Genomic DNA, 19701 nt, shown 5'->3' on the forward strand with positions numbered 1-19701 from the left:
GTTGGGGGCTTTTCTTTCCTAAGTCCCTACTCTGCCTCTTTACTTAGGTAATGAATAGACATTTCAAAGATAACACATTAAAAGCAAACCCCTAATTTTACCCCTGAAACCTGCTGCTTGGACCGTCTTTCTCATCTCAATGAACCTCTATCCTTGCCATGACACAGGGAGAAAACCTTAGAACCATCTTTGATTCTTGTCTTTCTCTAGCATCCCATTACCCTGTGTATCTGCAAATATGGTGGAACCGACCTTCAAAGTATATCCAGAATTCAACAACATCCCACCACCTCCACCAACCACCCTGATCCAAGCCACCATCACCTCTCACCTCACCTAGATTATTGAGACAGCCTCCTAGTTGTTTTCCCTAACAACTTCTGTCTTCTTCACAGCAGTAAGAATGGCTGTCATGTCACCCCTGTGCTCAACGCCTTGTGATGGTTTTCTGTCTCTTGCAGAGTAAATTCAGAGTTCTTGCAATGGTCCATGAGACCTTACAAGATCAATTTCCTCTTCTTCTCTCTTACTGGTTCACTTTGCAGCTTGAGCAACTTGCAGCTTGAGGTTCTTTTCATTTTCTGTTCTGTGCCTGTAAACTCTTCTGCCAGGAATCAATATTGCTCCTCCCTCACTTTCTTTAGGTTTCTTCTCAAATGTCACCTATCTGTGAAGTTTACTAATCACTGTGCTTAAAAAGGCAAATTCTGTTCCCCCTTCCCTCCTCTTTCAGACACAATCTATCTCTCTTACTTTGCTTTATTTCTCTCCTGACATAATATGTGATTATTTGTTTATTGCCTATTTCCCTACGAAAGTAGAATGTAAGCTACAGGAGGGCAGCATTTTTGTCCATTTCGCTCGGTACATATTCTAATTGCTTAGAACAGTGCCCAGCACTGTTAATATTTTTTAAACAAATTAATGAAAGCATATGAAAACTAGGATTTTTTTGTATAAATAAATTTGCATAATTCCCCCCACTCCTAATCCCAAACAGTCTCATTATATCACAAAAGCTTCCTAGAACAGTTATTTAAGAGAGAAGGGTGGAGATCGACATTTTCAATTAAAAGGAGAGGAAACAAGGCCCAGTTTTGCTAGCTTGACCTGATCATGCTAATATTCACCAATCTAGAGATGTACTGTTGAAACTGGGACAAAAAATATTTAAAATTACTGAAGTAAAACATTGGAAACTGAATGCAAAAATTTCAGGTGGAATGTACCGATTTTGTTTTCTTAGAATCCTTTCTTTGGGGAACTGCCCTCTTCCTGCTTCACGTGGTTTTGGTGTGTCTACCAATCACAGACTCCCTACTCCCTGTTCACCAGGCAAAACATGGGACTCAAGGCAGGCCAAGGTGGATCTGAATCAGAAACACTGGGCATCAAAAGTGCTTGGAGCTAGTCATTTCCAATGTCAGTGCCTCGAAGACATAGTTTCCTAGTTCCTGCACTAGCATCCTTGGAGTGCTGTGGTTCGAGGCTTCATCTGTTACTCTCCTTCTTACTTCAAAACATCGAGCTTTCCCATTATTCTTTTGATAGGTTTTTGCTTAAGTTTAAAAATCTGTTGCAACCAGGTGCAATGACTCATACCTGGAATCCCAGCACTTTGGGAGGCTGAGGCAAGTGGATCACCTGAGGTCAGGAGTTTGAGACCAGCCTGACCAACATGGTCTCTACTAAAAATACAAAAATTAGCCAGGCATGGTGGCACATGCCTGTAGTCCCAGCTACTTGGGAGGCTGAGGCAGGAGAATTGCTTGAACTTGGGAGGCAGAGGCTGCAGTGAGCTGAACTTGCACCACTGCAATCCAGCCTGGGCAACAGAGCGAGACTCCATCTCAAAAAAAAAAAAAAAAAAAAAATCTGTTGCTTGCAACGGTATAATCTGATTCAATATATGTACTGTTTAAATGATTAAGGTCTTCTAGCTCCAAGGTGTGAATATAACTTCTTTTGAGATAGACTGTATCCTGACACAGATCTCAGAAATGAACGGGTGGAGCCTGTTTTAGGAAGTCTTCTCTGACAGGGTAAGGCTGTGCTGCTTTTGCCTGTCTCCAACAGCCTAGTATGTAGTAAGTGTTCAATACATTTACTCTGAAGATTTCCTATTAAATATTTTTCCCCAGAGCAAAATGACTTCAAGAACCTGGGAGAATAATTGTATTTTTCAGTGACCTAATGCACTAAGCTTTGTATCTTCTCCTCTCTGGATCTGCACAGCCAAATGCTGATGTTCAAAAACTTTTTTCCTTAATAAGAGAGCTGGTGACAGGGGGAGGAATAATAATTTTAATGAGAGGTAAGGAAAAGAAAAAGGCTATGGTGCTTCTGAAATATGGATGACTCATAGATGCTTGGAAGCAGGACAAGGAAGAAGCAAATGCTATTTCTAATTTTGAAGACCTGGTATCTATTTTATTTATTTATTTATTTATTTATTTATTTATTTATTTATTTATTTATTTTTTGCCTCCTGATTATTTTGCCCAGAAGAGTAGTTAGTTGCTCAAAAGAACTTGGCAGATTCATTGCTGTGTCTATACATATGGCCCCTTGTCGGGGAGTGAAGGGGTGGCCTGCCCCTCCACACCTGTGGGTGTTTCTCGTTAGGTGGAACGAGAGACTTGAGAAAAGAAATAAGACACAGAGACAAAGTACAGAGAAAGAAAAAGCTGGCGTGGGTCCTCTGTATACTGAGCGCCAGTCCCCTGGGCCCACTTTTTCTTTCTCTATACTTTGTCTCTGTGTCTCATTTCTTTTCTTGAAGTAGGAGAATCATATCCACATAAAATATGGGCTCCAAATATACCAAAGACAGAGTTTCCCAGTGGAGAAAGTCTGGTTGAAGAGAGTTAGGTAAGATTATGCAGTGCACTCATTTGGAATTAAAACATATATATTTAACAAGAATCATGAAGATGGAGAAAAAAGAGAGTCATTCAGAGAACCTGAAATTTTCTCATTTACCAAGACATAGTGAAAGATCACACTTAACAAAAGAAACAGAAGAGGAGATAATTTATTAACACAAAATCCAGGGAGACACTGCATGAGCCTAAGTGAGTAGTGCTCACACATTTAGATTAAACAAGGATTTTGACAGCACTCTCTGCATTCCTCTAACATGGAAACTGCTTAGTGGCTCATCAACATGGCGCTGCCCATGTTGCTGTGAAGATTCTTCTCTCTCCCTGTTTCTTGGGATTCTTGAGCCTCCATCTCTTCTAAGCTTGGGCGACAATCTTTTAGGGTTGAAATGGCACTTAATTTGCCACATTAGCTCTGTTGTGCAGTTTTTTTGAAAAAGTTATTATTAAAACGACTCAGAAAAATATTTTTAAAAAGTAAATGTGAGATTACCCATAATCCTTGTACTATAAAACAATTACTTTCAATTCTCCATTTTCTCTTCTGAACAATGACCATATATATGCACACATATTTTTCAGAGTTCTAAACATAGGATATAACAAGTTTGCATTATGCTTTTGAAAGAATTTATTTTCTAACATAATAAACTATTTTAATATTAATTTCTAAAAATATTATTTTCTAACTATTATTTTATTTATTAACTTTAGTGGCCTAAGACTATCACCTATTGTTTTTGTTATAATTGACTACTCCCAAACTGTAGGTATTTAAGTTTTTAAATATTATTATTTATTGTATATACGACAAATATTGCTACAATAAAAAATTTTGTGTGTAGCATTTTTTTTTTTTTCTTTTTTTGAGATGGAGTTTCACTCTGTCTCCCAGGGCAGAATGTAGTGGAGTGATCTCGACTCACTGCAACCTCCGCCTTTCGGGTTCAAGTGATTCTCCTGCCTCAGACTCCCAAGTAGCTGGGACTAAAGGCATGTGCCAACACGCCCAGCTGATTTTTGTATTTTTTAATAGAGATGGGGTTTCAGCAGGCTGGCCAGGCTGGTCTTGAACTCCTGACCTCAAGTGATCCGCCTGCTTCAGCCTCCCAAAGTGCTGGGATTAAAGACATGAGCCACCACGCCTGGCCGTGTATAGCATTTTAAAATATTTTTATTTCTTTGAGATACATATTGCAATGAGCAAGATTACCCAGTCAAAGGATACAACTGTTCTGATGACTTGGGATGTGTAAAATGTCCCATAAAAAGGGTGGAGGCCATTCCCAGTGCCACCAAAGATACCGCAATGCATAGAAAGCTTCTATTTTTGCCAATTCTGTTTTATGATTAATGATTTTTCCTGTTTTAAATATTGTAAGTTGTATTTATTGAATTAACAAGGCTATTTTTCCATGTTTGTTTTTCCTATCTCCTTTTGTATGAATCAATAATGACTTTTTTGCATATTTATTTATGCACATCAAACACAGTGAGGCTTTTTGTTGAAAAACTGCTAACCCTTTTGTTAACATGTTATGTTTCCCCTTTTTATGTTTTCTTGTTATCTTTGTTATATTTTATTATATAAAAGTTTGAAATTTTACACAGCTATACTTATTTTGATTATTGTACATTCTTCTACTGTTTCAGGCATTAGAAAATATTGTGGGGATAAATATTTTGTATCCAGTGTTATATTTTTGAAAAATAGTGAACACTTCAGTCCGTTTTAAACTTCTGTGCCAAAGAGTGTAACAGTGTTAATTTTTCTTCGCTGAAACTCTTAATTTCATCTCAATATTTCAGAGACTCCTTAGTCAATAAAAGCCTACCTCCATGTTAGAGCGACCTGCATTTCTTTGTAGTAATTTAGGTTTTTATTTCAAATCTTCAGATTTTTAAAATATTGGCAATTTTTAAAAAGCATTGTGAGAACAAACACCATGTAAAACCAGTAACAACAAAAGCAAACATTTATAGGTCAGAGTTAGCCTGTGAGTGGTCAGACTGTCTTCTGATCTACACAGCTTTATTGCTACTATTGTGACCCTTCAGTGTTATAATTTTTCATTATGAATCAGCTAATTCTTGATGATTCATGATTTATAGTTCATAGTCATTGGCTACTGGAGTAGGTACGGTAGTTGACACAGCAGCAGAGGAATCCAGTCTGATTCTCAGTCTAGTGGCCTTGTTCCTCTACCATAATTATATCCTTTTTTTTTTTTTTGAGATGGAGTCTTGCTGTGTCACCCAGGCTGGAGTGCAGTGGTGCGATCTCGGCTCACTGCAACCTCTGTCTCCTTGGTTCAAGCGATTCTCCTGCCTCAGCCGTCTGAGTAGCTGGGATTACAGGCACGTGCCACCACGCCCAGCTAATTTTTGTATTTTCAGTAGAGACGGGGTTTCACAATGTTGGCCAGGATGTTCTCGATCTCCTGACCTCATGATCTGCCCACCTTGGCCTCCCAAAGTGCTGGGATTACAGGCATGAGCCACCGCGCCCGCCCGGCACTCTGTTTTTAAAAACACCCGAGCCTCCCCTGTTCACAGTATTCAAAATAGATATAACACCATAGCAGACTAACTACCTACTCTCTCTTTTAACAGACAGAAAGAATCAGCAGTGTAAGTGGAGAATGGAATTTGTAATTTTTTAAAATGAAAATTGTCTTCATTTAAAAAATTCACACTGTTCCTCAGACAGTGGCTTAGGAATTTGTAATTAACAAAAATGTTTGGAAGATATTTTTTCCTTGAGAATGTTTCTAAAGCATGATAGAATATACACCAAAGCTAAATTGAATTTGCTGAAGCCATATTTTTTTCTCTGTTTCAAAAAGAGTGTCTAGTGGTCTGGGGATTGCAACATACGGTAGAGAGCAGACACAGTCCATTAACATAGGATTCATAACAACATATTGTGACTGATCTCTATAGCCTCAGAGCATATTGGTTTGTGTTATCGGCTTAATCTAAATACTGTCACCTGTTTCTCAAGATGAGCCAATGGTGGAACATGGTTTAAAACTGTCTTGTCTAACATATCTGTTTCATTGCAATACATAGAACCGAAGTGGTGGAGGCTGCTTGTTCTTTGACAAGCAGTTTACCTCTTTGGGCTTCAGTTTCATCATTTATGAAAACTGAGGCTTGATTTGATTATATGCATGGTTACGACTATAATAAATAATTTGTGACAGGTAGATATAGGAACTATAAAAATAAGATAAATGCAGAGAGGGAGAAATAAAGCTCAGGATTTGGGGTCAGAAAGCCTGGTTCAAATCCTTGCTTTGCCACTTACCAGCTGCGTGACTTTGGAGAAGATTCTAGATCTCTACATGGCTCATCTGTAATGCTGAAATAATGGCACCAGACTCACAGTGTTGTTATGATGATTAAATTATATGTATAACAAAGGTTATATCAAAAGTTATGGGACAATTGCTCAATAAACGTTTATTATCATCATCCCAAGAAACTATAGAACTAGATTTGTTGGCAACTGGCAATTAACTGACAGGAAACACAAAGCATTCTGATTTGGGAATAAATGTGATTCTTTTAACCCAAATATCCAGTTAGATCTTTCCAGTGCTAAATCCAGATACAGGCTGTCAGTTCAAGGTCATTGCCACAAAGGCTTATGTAATTATCTTCAGTAGATTTATTGGACAATTAACTTGTAAATTCCAGCCACTCCAGAAACTGAAATACATTTCCTCTCTTTGTTAAATGTGAGCATGTAATCCAATATGTTTCAAACCCTTGGTCATAATTTTAAAATTTCCATACTTTAATGTGCACATTGCAGGGTATATAAATAATGTCTCTCTTTAATGACAATAATGTCCTCTTGGCTAGCATGACATGTGCTCGCTTTCTCCATGTAAAATTCCTCCACAAAAAGTTAAATAGGTTGGGCTGGAATGAGAGATTTTCTTTTAAAATTTCTCCAGCTCTCAAGTCAGAAAGTCTGTTGTCCCCTCTGCAAATGAAGGAGTCGGGGAGGACCTTGAAATTGTTCCCATTGTTTTCTCTCTGGGCTTGGATATGGACTGTACACAAATGTCCAGTTAATTTTAGAGTGGGTGTAGCTAGGAACTAAGTAAGTGTTCAAAAGCAACCAGTGAGCCTCATGTCTCCTTTACATATTGATCTTGTAGAAGGGGAGGAAGGGGGAAGGGAAGGGAATTAGTTGAATGAAATGGAATTGTGCTCCAACTGTGTTGCATGCCTTTTTGAATCCTCAAAATAACCCTGGGAAGGATCCTCTTTTTAATTAGGTGGAAAGACACAGACAGGCTAAGTAAATTATTCATGCTTATACAGCTAAAAAGAAGTCAGTGTGATAACAACCTAGTTGCAACTGAATCCAAACCCAGGTGTGTCTGAATCTTTGAACATTGCATAACCCTGATCACCACAGGGTTGGGAGTGTTTATCACAATTTTTAGGGTTGAACAGGAATTGAAGGGGCAAGGATTCCTATTTTTGTGGTTTCTAAGTAATCTATTAAATAAAAAAGTATATGGTAGGGTGCCTTGGTAGATGGGTTCCCTGCAAGTGATTAAATTTGTGAACTTTTTTTTTTTTTTTTTCTATTTTTGGTCAAGACCAGTTGCCAGCTTCTTCCAAATAAAATAGCAGTAAATCTCCTTGAAACAGATCTTCCATGTCCTGAAAAAAGTTACCTGAGTGGTATCCCTTAGCTAAGCAAGTGTAGGGAGAGTATGTTTCATTTGTTCTGCTGTTTTGAGAGCCTTAAGCATCTTATATGGGAAGTGGTTCTCTGTGAGAAAGGGGATTGGTGTGGAGCCACAGATGCTGCGACAAGTCCTAGCCCTGCTCTTCTAAGGACAGTTTGTGCTCTGAGAACTGACAATAGTATGTGGGACCTCAGGGGGCTGGTAACATTTGGCGTACAGGCAGTGATGTATTTACTGGTAAACCGATTCTCCAAAACAAAACAAAACAAAAACAACTAAAAGCTTTTGTTCTCTTCTCACCATGGCTGATCTAAAGCTACCAACATGACATAAATGAGTGGGAAGAGACACGTGCATTCTGAATCTCCCCCGGAACCACAGGCTCCCAGTGGTGGAAATCGATTAGGGTGTGAGGACTTCTGTGCTGAATGTTCCACTAGGGAAAAGGCTTCCCGGAATGAGAGAGCTCTCAGCTTCTCTGCTATGCCCCAGATCTGATTTTCAAAATCAGCATAGCTAGTGTAGCCAGCATCCACCTCTGCTGTGGAGACACAATTGTCTCTGCATCTCTGAGCAACAGACATAATGCCACTTCAGCATCCTGGGGAGATTCCACTGCAGCCTGAATCTTTACTGCCTCTCCTCCATGGGACAACTAACTAAATGTCCCATTCTCTCCATTCTCTGGGGGGTAGGGGCCAGTGTTCGAGGTGAGAGCGCTTTCTGGGAGAACACTTTCCTTGCCCTATTTAGCTGGAGGTCCCCTTCATTGAACTTAATGCTGATGTGGGCTGCCAACCCTGGAAACCCACTGCCAGTGAGGATGATGACTGAGCTAGGCACTTAGTCCAGGCTTAGCATTTCCTATAAGAGCCCTGAAGCTAGTTTCTGTTCAGGAGCTGGAGCAATGAGTCAGGAGGAGGCCAAATGAACTCCTACCCCTCAAACATGCACAGCGATTTCTGGATGCATTGTGGGGAATGGGGCTGCAATCTGCTGAAGGAAAAGATAGGATTTTGTCCCCCAAGAAAAGTGATTACAAGATGCCCAGCAAAGATAAATATATTTGTCCCTGTTGCTACAATAGGAAGTTAACAATCTGGCAAGATATCTGAACACAAGCGAATGAAAACAGTTCACCTAACACCCATGCAAATTATAAATTTCCTCCCATAAACAAAATGACGAGAAATAACAGCAAAAATGTGTATTTTCTTATTTTTGAACTTTCAAAGTTCTAGTTTGGTCTTTGGATCAAAACAAAGATGTTTATAAAAGGCATTTCCTTTTCTTTCCCCACTATGCTCAATTGACTTGCTCTTCCCCTCCTAGGGTACCCTGAGTCATTCAGAGAAGAATTAATAGCACTGAGCTGGTGATGAAGCTCCTGTTGGGACATATGGCTTCACAAAGAGAAATACTTCCAGGTAAGTCAGAGAGACAGTTGCACATCTTGAGCAAATCTTGAAAGAGGTAGGGAAGAAAGCAAAAGTTGTTGGGTGGTGCTTGTAAGAAAAAGGTTCACACGATGAGGACCAGCTTCTTGTGGATCTCCAGGTCTCTGACCACAGCACTGAATTCCTCAAAGGATATCTTCCCATCGCCATCCTTGTCCAGGATGAGGATGGTTTTGTCGACCAGCTGCTGGAGCTGCCAGTCCGCCAGGTTGTTGCCCACCATCATCTTCAGCACCTGGAAGAGCTCCCCGTTGGAAATGTAGCCATCTTTATCCATGTCGTAAATGCTGAACGCAAACCTCAACTTCTGCTCCTCGTCGCCCTTGACGCTGAACTGAGAGGCCCCCAGGATGAATTCCTTGAAGTCCACTTCTCCATCGTCGTTGGTGTCGAAGACGTCGATCACTCGCCGCACCAACGGGTTGTGGCGCAGCTCCGGCAGGGACATGAACTCCTCCACGCTCAGAGAGCCTGATTTGTCCAAGTCCAACTTCCGAAACCTCCTGCCCAGCCTTTTAATTTCATCATTGTCAAAGTGGGCGCACATCTCCGCCGGGTAACTGGCCTCGTTTCCCATTGTGGACATCTGGCAACGGCCAGGCTCACAGGGTGGGAGGAGGGCGCAGGGGCGGCGGGCTCAGGCGGGGCGCGTGCCCGGACGGTTGGGCCATGCAGTGGGGGTAGAGGGCTCCCGGGGGCCTTAGTCGAGCAGAAGGGCAGGGGAGCGGAGGGAGGGGCGGCAGGTCAGAGAGGGAGCGGAGAGAGGAGGGAAAGAAGGAGGGAAAAGGGGGCGGAAGGGGAGGTGGGTGCTGTCTGGGCAGGGGTAGAGGGAGGAGAGAATGGAGCCTGGGGGTGCCCGGGAGAGGCAGAGGTGGAAACCTGGGCTGCCCCTTCTCTTTATCCTTCTCTCAAACGCCTTGTACCTTTCCATGATAACCCCAATTCCCCTGGCAATTATTTCATCTACTTATGTCCCCCCTCCTTTTTTTTTATCTGAGAAAGTAAGCGCCGAAGGAGAAGGGGTCACATCTGTATTATTCGCTACAGTATCCCAGAAGCATAGTGCTTCACAGGCAATATGTGCTTAGTAAATATATGCCGAATGACTGAACTGCAACCAAGGACACTGTATGCTTGCTTTACAGACTTAGTGTAAGGACCAAACAAGGTGGCACATCAAGGCATTGATATAGTATGTTTTCCACGATTCCCTGGGAGGGGAAGCCAGGCTTGACATCCTTCTGTAACTTTTTCAGGACATAGGGTTCAGAGTGTTTGTAAGAGACCAGACCAGAATTTTTCACATGGCTCACCTACAGGCACTAACATATTCCCGAGGAATATAAACAATGCTGAATTCAGGGCATTTTCAAGATGACACAGGTCTCAAGAACACAACCTCTGTTACTCTGTTCCCTCCAATGCATCATCTCATGCCCAAGTCACATCTTTGTTGTTGGTGCCTGGCGGCTATTCTGCAGAATACTTCCGGGGAACGTCTGCAATCTGCCCAAAGAAAACTTTTATGTGTGTTGAGAGTGACAGTAACCTCTGGATGATCTCACTTTTCTCCTTTTGTTTCAACTAGATTTGCTCTTTCTGTTGAAGACTAATCTCACATGCTCCCTCCTATTCCTTCTTCCTTAGGAGCACATCAATTACTCCAAGTGGATAAGAAACAAATGCGGTTCAAGAGCAAACAGTTCAAAGGGACTTGGGGGAACCTCAGGCCACTAAATCAAACTGAAAGAGGCAAACATTCCTTCACTTTAAAAAATGTTGGCAAGTTCTGTGTTCTATAGTTCAGCCAAAATATCAGTCTAAAGATAACCATGCCGGAATTAGCAAAACTAAGCCACTGATCACCTTATCATTAGGTCTGGCCGTTTTACTTTCCTCTGTAAACAAACGATAATCCATGGATATGTTTTAAAGCTGACTATGGGCATTACACAAATGAAACCCCTTTTTCCAATTAGACTGTGATATTGGAACATGTTTTATTTTACTTATTTGCTTGCTTTTCAGTTATTCAGAGAAATGAGCATGGTACAGTTTGGATATAAACCTATTGAATTTGCAATATTAAGGATACCACCTTAAATTATATTACAAGATGCCTAAAACCAGTGTTGGTCTCTAAATGCTACCAACCACTGTAGCCTGTGTTCTTTCTAAAGTACAAAGACCTTTCTGGACTCTCTGGGGAGATATCCAGGCCCTGCAGGTGCAGTTCTGAAAAAATCAGAAACCTGAGGGGCAAGGACAGAACTCTATCTTTTGGGCATGCAATGGGGCTGGGAGCCTCTAGAATTGTGTTATTGGTCTCATCTTGTGTCTTTGACCACAGTGTAGTCCAGTTTCTTGGCTGCAAGTAAAAGAATCTACCTCTAAGAAGTTTAGCACAAAAGATAATTTGTTGGAAGAATCTCACATAATCTAAAGAAGAGCTGAATGATTCAGTCTTAGGAAGGATGAGGATCCCACTGGGTTTAAGGAAAAATTGGAACCAACGCCTCAGGACCAGTTATGTAATTTGCAGTGTCCTTTGTTTGAAAATGATTAAGAGCTTCAAGATGGCCACAGAAGAACATTAAACCAAGTACGGGACCTTAAGTGACTGCATGGGCCACATGCCCACGAAGCTGGCCCTGCAAGGAGTTGGGCCCATTGACCTCTCTGTGCCTTTCACCTCTGCTTCTCTTTCCTTCACTCTCTCCTATGATAAAGCAATTCTTCTACATTGCAGAGGACACAACTAGTGACAGATTCCAAGTTAAGACTTTGGGGATTTTATTATCAGAAAAGATGGACTTTTCCCTGCTCTAGTTAGATGCCCACAAATCCCAGGAGTAGGCTCTGAGTGGTTTCACTTGGGTTGGGTTCCCACCTATGAGCCACCAGACATGGTTTATAACATATGGGAGTTTCCATTTGAACCTCACGGGTGGAGCTGGGGCGGGGTGGGGGGGGTGGGGAAGTGGGGGCTGGGTAGGAAGACCAGGTACCAAAAGAAGCACATGCTCTTCCTTATAAGAACAGGGGTAATGCTGAGCAGACAGAACAACAGATGGGCATTAGACAGGTCCATTCGTGCTGACTCTATAGGAGAGAGGAAGCGTTTTGAACTCCAGTTTTGCCAACTGAATGGGCCACAGATCTTGCTATAGCTATAGGCCTCCACCAGCTCATTCATTACTGCCAGGTCCATCTGGCAGGTCCATCTGGCATATTATTTGCTAAAATATCCCTTCATCTCTGTGTAGACAGAATCAGTATCTCACTTGCAGACACTCTTGTGAGTTTTACAAACTGTGGGTTACAACACACTAGTGAGTGATGAAGTTGGTTTAGTGAGTTACAAGCAACATCAAAAAAATAGAATAGCAGATAATTGAAGAGAAAGTATCATCAGTAAGGGGATGTACTATTAGTTCATAAAGTTGTTTATAAAGTTGTAAAAAGTTTACTTCATAAAGTTGTAAAACTAAATATAGTATATAGATATATGATAAAGGAATACCAGCTTATTCTGGGTTTGCAATATGACATATTTTCTTGCTTGGATTATGGTAAAAAATAAAGACAGTCTGACATATACTATAGAGCACAGTGTTTTGATATCTTATGTTATAGGCTCATGCCATGAGAATAATTCAACAGCAAAAGCATTTTCATACTGGTTGATTCTCTGTAAGATCAGTATGTGGGGATAAAGTAGATGAATCTTGAAATAATAATCTATAGCAGTGCTGTCTGATAATATATGTAGTTTAAAATTTTTAGTAACATTAAAAAGCAAAAAAGTGAATTTTAATAATATATTTATATTAACCCAACATATCCAAAGTGTTACCATTTCAACATGTAATCAATATTATCATTTATGAATGATTTGTTTTACACATTTTTGTACTGTATTTTATATTTACAGCACATGTCAATTAGAGCTCATAACATTCCCAGTGCTCAGTAACTACATGTGGCCATCATATTGGACAGCACAGATCTAGATAGTTTAATAGAAATGGAAAGATTTGGAAGCTAAAATATTTGATGGTTGAATTATTACCCCAATTGACTGAATTAATTAGGTTAAAAAGAGGTATTATTAGGTATTATTAATTAGGTATTATAAGGTAGAAAGGATTTAAAATGGGACAACATCAAATCTTAACTGTCCACTTACGAGCAGTAAGACCTTGGACAAGTCGCTTGACATTAGTTTTCCCATATGAAAAATGGGGCTAATAATATATATTTTGTACAGTTTTATGAGTATTAAAACTAATGTTAGTCAATATAATAAGTCATTATCATTATTGCTATTATTACTAATTTTATTGTTACTTACCCTGCTAGTAGAGATGAAATCTTAAAGGATACCAGCCTGCCCTGGACACTTAAGTGTACATGTGGCCATTTAACAACATTCATCAGGTATTGGTTACAGTATGCCTGCTCACACACTATACAGGTTGCTCACACACTATACCAGCATAAAAGTTGACTCCTCCTGTTCAGAACTGTTTGAGGACTGATTACCGACCTTCCATTGCAGTCTTGAGAAACACAGTAACCAACATCACTGGCCCATCAGGCACTCTTAAGGATTCCTCACTTACATTCTTCTGAGTAATTCCTTGATAGTCATTTAGAAAGGAGCTTCCAGTGTGAAAACTCTTAGTCAGCTGTATTTCCCTATGTGAGTGTGTGGTTAGGAGGTAGCAAAGGGTAAAGGAGAGAGCGTAGGAGGTAAATAGTTGGTTCCAGCCTCAGCTCTTTACCTCGTTAGCTGTGAGCCTTTGAGTGAAGCTATTGCTGTACCAGCCCCAACATACTCAACTGTGAAATGGTGATAATACTTGCACCTGCTTTATCTACTGATGTGTTATTGTAAGAATCAGATGAGGTAGTGTATATAGAAATATTACATAAGAAGGTGAAATCTTGTCACAGGAATATAGAATGGCTACACAGACAGTACTGGGAAGGTGGTAACACTTCACTGAAATAATTCAGGTGTACAAGCAGAACCATTCTAGTCCGTGCTGTAGAGGATGTAACATTATGCTAGATCTGGAGTTTTAGTCAATGTGAAGTTGAGTTCTCATTGTTCTACGTTTCACAAACTATGTAGTTCAGCATTATTATGGGACACAACGCCATTTGTTTCAATTTTCTCTGTAAATTATTCTTAGTAATTTCCACAGAAAACACTATTTGTTACTCTTCTGTTCATCACTGTGGATTGATGTGGACTATAGGACATTCACTGAAGCAAGTAAATTAAGAGGGTTGACTAACTGTTTTGGAAGAAACCAGGAGCCTTGATGGCTCTTCTATTTCAGTAAGTCATTTTTTTTTTCCCTCAAAAGTTTTCAGATAAAGAAATATGAGTAGGTCACATGTAAAAATAACTGACATTGGAAAATCAAACTAACGGAAATGGAAATGAGACTTGAGGTTCACATAAGGTTTCATTTTTTCAAGCCAGTCAGGAGACCAGATCACACAGCTGTTCTAGAACCTATATCCTTGACATTTGGTTGGAAGCTCTCACCTTTCTGTAGCATTGCCAGTCACCATATTTAATATCTAAGTGTACTGACGTTAGCCACAGTGTAGACTGTAGAACCACATAGCCCGAGTTTAAACTGTTCCTGAGCATCAGGTTTGTCATCTGTTTGGTTTTCTTTTGTAATACTGAGATGGTGCTTAATGAGTTTTTGGCATGTATGGTTTTAAATCAAAGTTTTGCTATTTAACAACTTTGTGACCTTGGGCAGAGTTAACTTATCTGAATCTTTTCACTCATCTGTAAAACAAGGATGATGATTACTAACTCAGAGTATCACTTTCAGGATTAAATGAGATAGATTATAAGAAGAAGTAGGCTCAATGCCTATCACATAGTAGGCACAGGAATGGTAGAGATTATAATTATTGCCTACTTTAGGCTTGCCTAAAAACTCAAATAGACTGTATGCATACATACACAGAGATATACTCAGCTATTTATTCGTTTTCTCAGCAAATAATTATTGAGGCTCTACTCTGTGAGAAGAATATAATACTGACCTAAAGTGGATGCTTTTCCTGTTGTCCCTGTTCTCCTGGAGCTTACAGTTTTGGTGGGAAGATGGACATTAACCAAATTATCATGTCCATAGATGTAAAGGAGCACCTGCCTTGAGTATTACAGATGAGAAGTACATGGTGCTAGGAGAGTTTCAACAACAGGAAACTTTTATTGGGGAAATGATGATTGATCTACAGTCTCAAGAAACAGAAGTTAACTAGATGTTCTGGGAAGGAATGAGTGATCCAAGTAGAAGAAACTCCATGTGTAAGAGGAACAAAACAAGTAGGAGGAACTGAAAGAATGCCAGTGTGACTGGAGTAGGGAGGCCAAGGGAGAGCATGGTATTGGATGAAGTGATAAGATGGTTTGACCGTTCCCCATACACTGAAGAAAAGACAACATTCACTCAATTATTCTTCATAGGGCATCGTTTATTCAATCATGTTTTAACATGTAAAGCATGGGGACATTCAGAGATGGTCTTTGCTCAGAAAACTTGCTGATCACTGAGTGAATTGAGGCATTAAAGAGTTATAATTAATAACACAAGATGGACAACAAAACATGTCAGCAGAGAGGTAAGGGAAAAGAACTACAAGAACTCAGAGAATTGAGAAATTACTTCTTTCTGGGAACAATACAGGAATACTTTTTTTTTCTTTTTTCATGAAGTATTTGATCCTGAGAGAGACAAAGGGAACAAGTACCATAATCACAGAAGTGGGAAAGAGTGCAGTTGTAGATATTAGCAAGTTGCTTATAATGGCTGAAGTACTTGAGCAAAGTAGCAGAAGATGAGCTAGACAGAACCAGATGAAGCAGGGTTTTGAATGTTTGGCTAAGACATTCAGTTTCTATCCAGTAGGGAAAGCAGAAGTTTTATCAAAAGAACAACTTAATCAGAATTATATTTTGCAGAGATTAATCTGGCATTGTAGGTAGATTGAACGGGACAAGAGACCAGTATTTGGGAGAGCAGCTAGGAAACAATGACAACTACAAATTCTTGTCTAGAAGAGCCTGAGCTGGGATGAAAGAGGCACTAGAAGTAAAATGTGGAGGGTATTAATTATTTTTCAAGAGCTGTTGTAATGAAGCAGCACAAATGGGGTGGCTTAAACAACAGAAATTTATTGTCCCCTAGTTCTGGAGGCTAGAAGTCTGAAATCAAGGAGTTGGCAGGGTCATGCTCCCTTTGAAACCTATAGAGCAACCCTTTCTTGCCTCTTCCTAGCTCCTGGTGGTTTGTGGTCATCTTTGGCCTTCCTGACTTGCAGATGCATAAATCCAGTCTCTGCCTTCGTCATCACATGGTGCTCTCCCTGAGTGTCTCTGTCTTCGTAGATGGCTTCTTATAAGGATACTAGTCATACTGGATTCGGGCTTCACTCTTGCTGCAATATGACTGAATCTCAGCTCAACCAATCCTGTCTGCAATGACCCTATTTCCAAACCAGAACACATTCTGAGGTATTGAGAATTAGGACCTCAGAACCTCAATATCTTTTTTTAGGGGACACAGTTCAACCCATAACACTAGGCTGAAGTCTTATTGTATAGAAGGACAGAGGGAAGGAGCTCAGAAGAGGCCCCACATGGGTATGCATTGGCTTCCCTGGCCAGCAAGCCCTAAGCTTTCATGTTGCAGGAAGCCACCTATATTGCATAAGAAGAGGGGCATCTCTATAAAGGCTCCAGGACTCTCCCATGATGTTGCCTTCTCATCCAACACGTCCTGAAATTCTACCAACTCCCACAGTCGCATGGGGAGGAATTGTCCTCAGATACGCTGGAGGAAGTGTCAGGGCAATTTCTCACATTTTTAGACTTGGTTTTTGCCTTATGTGAGAAAGAAAAAAGATGGTTTTTCCAGTATTTTGTAATAACTTGCATCAGGAGCCACTAGATGGCAATCTTCACACATTTCCGTGCTTTCTCTGCTTTCTTCAAGCCCGAATCCTCAGAGCCCAGAAACAACTCATCTCTGCACAGGGAATAGAGGTGAGGGAGGAGTCCCATTTCCTGTGATCCCCCACAGACTTTAGTGCATGGAAGTCTAAAAAAATGGAAGGAAGACTGTCTCTCACAATAGTCCTAATCAGTTTGGGCACTGTTCATACCTTTTAGTTGCATAGTAAATAGCATTTCATCAATATTCATGAGTTCGCTGAATTTAACCAGGGAAAAGCAAGATCTCTTAACAGTATGTGGTCTTGGGTATAATTTATGCCCAAGAATCTCTGGTATATAAAAAAGGGGACTCATTCCGAGAGATCTGTTTACTTGGTCATTAGCAAGGGTGAAGGAGACATTTGCTGAAATTAGTTTTCCTTCTCTCAAAATCCAAACTTCTGTTATTTACAGTAGCCAGAGAGCAACAGAGAAGCAGCCCTAATGTTGTGATGATATGGAGGGAGGGGAAAACAAGATTAGAGAATTGTAGGTCTGGGAGCCTAATTTTGAAATACCATTGACTACATGCGAAGACCAAGTTACCACTGTTTCTGTAAAGATCTGTTTTAAGTGCCGCCTAATGGTTTGTATAAAGCATCTTCATATTTTCTCACTCATACTTAGACACTGAGCTGGAGGAAAGAAAGAACACAACACTACAAAAGTTAGTTAAACCAGCACTTTGAAAAGTAGAAAATTCCAGAATCATGCATTTCTCATTTTGCAATAAAAAATTATTTGATTCTGTAACATACGTAAGCAATAAATAAAAGAGTGTTTATCTTGGAGTTAGAAGATGCTTGTAATGATAAGATGCTTCTGCTTTTTTCGAGATGGGGCCAAGATGGGCCTAAGAGGGTGGGTGCACAAACTGTAATTTCTTGTCTATGCTTATTATTCACCAAATATATATATATTTTTTCTGCGTGCATGATTCTGTAATCAGGGAAGGAGGAGAGCACATTTGTCAAGCCAGATGTTTTCCATAAACTATCTCATTAAATGTATTTCACACTTTCAGGCAGGCCCTATTATTATTCCCAGGTTTGGAGGAAGATCTGAAGTTTTGGAAGTTGCACAGCTTGCATAGACACACAGTGGTGGAGCTGGGAGTCAAATCCTGGTATGTTGCTTCCAGAGCTGAAATTCTTCTGTATTCTAGACTGCCTTCCATATAAGACTAGAAAAGATATCCTTGCCTTTGAGGAGGTAATAGGGAAGCTACAAGGCCGAGCACAGGAAAAGTAAAGGCCCATAATTTACTTGTGGGTCCACCTGTGACTGCATAACAAGTGGGCCAAAGAAAGCAGCCACCTGTAATTTTAGAATTCCTGGGGAAGGGGCACTATTAAGAGGGCATACAATTCTGTCAATCCAGTGTGATTGGGTGCAGTGTCTTTGAAGGGCAAGGCCAAATTGCATTGCTTATAATTTCATGCCTCAGTGTTTTACTCTGGTTTTGTCTGGAGGATTCTCCCGCTACAGGGGTTACCTCCTCCAGGAAGCCTGCTCTGTTTCCTCTAGCTCTTCCATGTGTGAATTATGGCCTTGTTTGTGTCACTGCTTACCTTGTATCTTCATCTATTGCTGCCCCTGTGGCGGTGTGGAATTGGGTTTTTTCTTCACAAGTCTCTCTTGAGCTCCTATGAGCTCCCTGCCTTTGAGCTCTGTATTCATCTCTGCATTGGCTGCACCCAGCATGGGACACACTACATGGGAATTAAACACATGTTTGCTAATGGATGGATGGGAGAAAGGAAGAGAAAGAAAAGGAAGGAAGGGAAGTGGGGAGAAAGAGAAAGAAAGGGAAGGAAGGGAAGGAATGAAGGAAAGGAAGGAAAGGAAAGACAGGAAACAAAAAGGAAAGGAAGAAAGGAAGCAAAAGAAAGAACGAATGAATTTGGAAATTGTTCTTGCAGCCAGACAGATGAAAATGAGGTCTTTCCGAGACTGGCTTCCCTTTCTTCAGGCCCAGTTTTACTCCACGTCATAAAAAAATACACGTACAACTTTGTGCTTCTTCAGGTTTTCAGAACACACTACCTGGATAGGTTCCATCTGACCTTACGCTTGGCTTAAATATTAAACTTAATTACTTAGGCTACTCTAAGGAAAGCACTCAGCTGTCAAGGTGGCTCTTGATATACACGAGTTTTCAATTTAAAGCAATCTACACTCATTAACTCTCTTTGCCTCCCCACAACTTTCATCAGGTTGAATGGCAGACAGTGACATTTTAAATGGAAAAGAGAAGGGGTAGGAATGAGAAAGGGGCAGGAGGGTGTTGAGATGTGGGCTAGCTGTCAAGAGCAGAAAAGACTGCATTAAAACTCTGCCCTCCCCCACTGCCCTAACCATTCCCTTTGAGTTTTTAATATGAATTAAAGATAAACTGGACAGAAAAAACTGACTGGCATTGAAGCTTCTCAATTTGACTTGTGGGATTCCCTTTGGCTTTCAATGTATAGCTGACTAACCCTTCCCTTTCACCTTCCAAGAAGTTAACAGAGGGAAGAATGGATCTGCTATGAGAGAACTCCATTTTCTCAATAAATATTAATAGGTAAACACATATTAATATATCATATATGCATTTTGTTGGTCCTTGG

The 19701-nt window shown here is 40.4% G+C and overlaps 2 protein-coding genes across 2 annotated transcripts in view; both read right to left on the reverse strand.

Moving 5' to 3' along the window:
• Window positions 1–19701, reverse strand: part of GRIN3A (glutamate ionotropic receptor NMDA type subunit 3A) — a 173255-nt gene that overhangs the window by 12667 nt on the left and 140887 nt on the right. The gene's annotated exons all lie outside the window — the stretch shown is intronic.
• On the reverse strand, window positions 6322–9678 carry PPP3R2 (protein phosphatase 3 regulatory subunit B, beta). The gene has a single exon (XM_007968547.3). It carries the CDS (start codon window positions 9638–9640, stop codon window positions 9119–9121), a length of 522 nt encoding a protein of 173 aa, XP_007966738.1. The 5' UTR covers window positions 9641–9678; the 3' UTR covers window positions 6322–9118.

Source organism: Chlorocebus sabaeus, chromosome 12 (assembly GCF_047675955.1).
Source record: "Chlorocebus sabaeus isolate Y175 chromosome 12, mChlSab1.0.hap1, whole genome shotgun sequence".
NCBI lineage: Eukaryota > Metazoa > Chordata > Mammalia > Primates > Cercopithecidae > Chlorocebus > Chlorocebus sabaeus.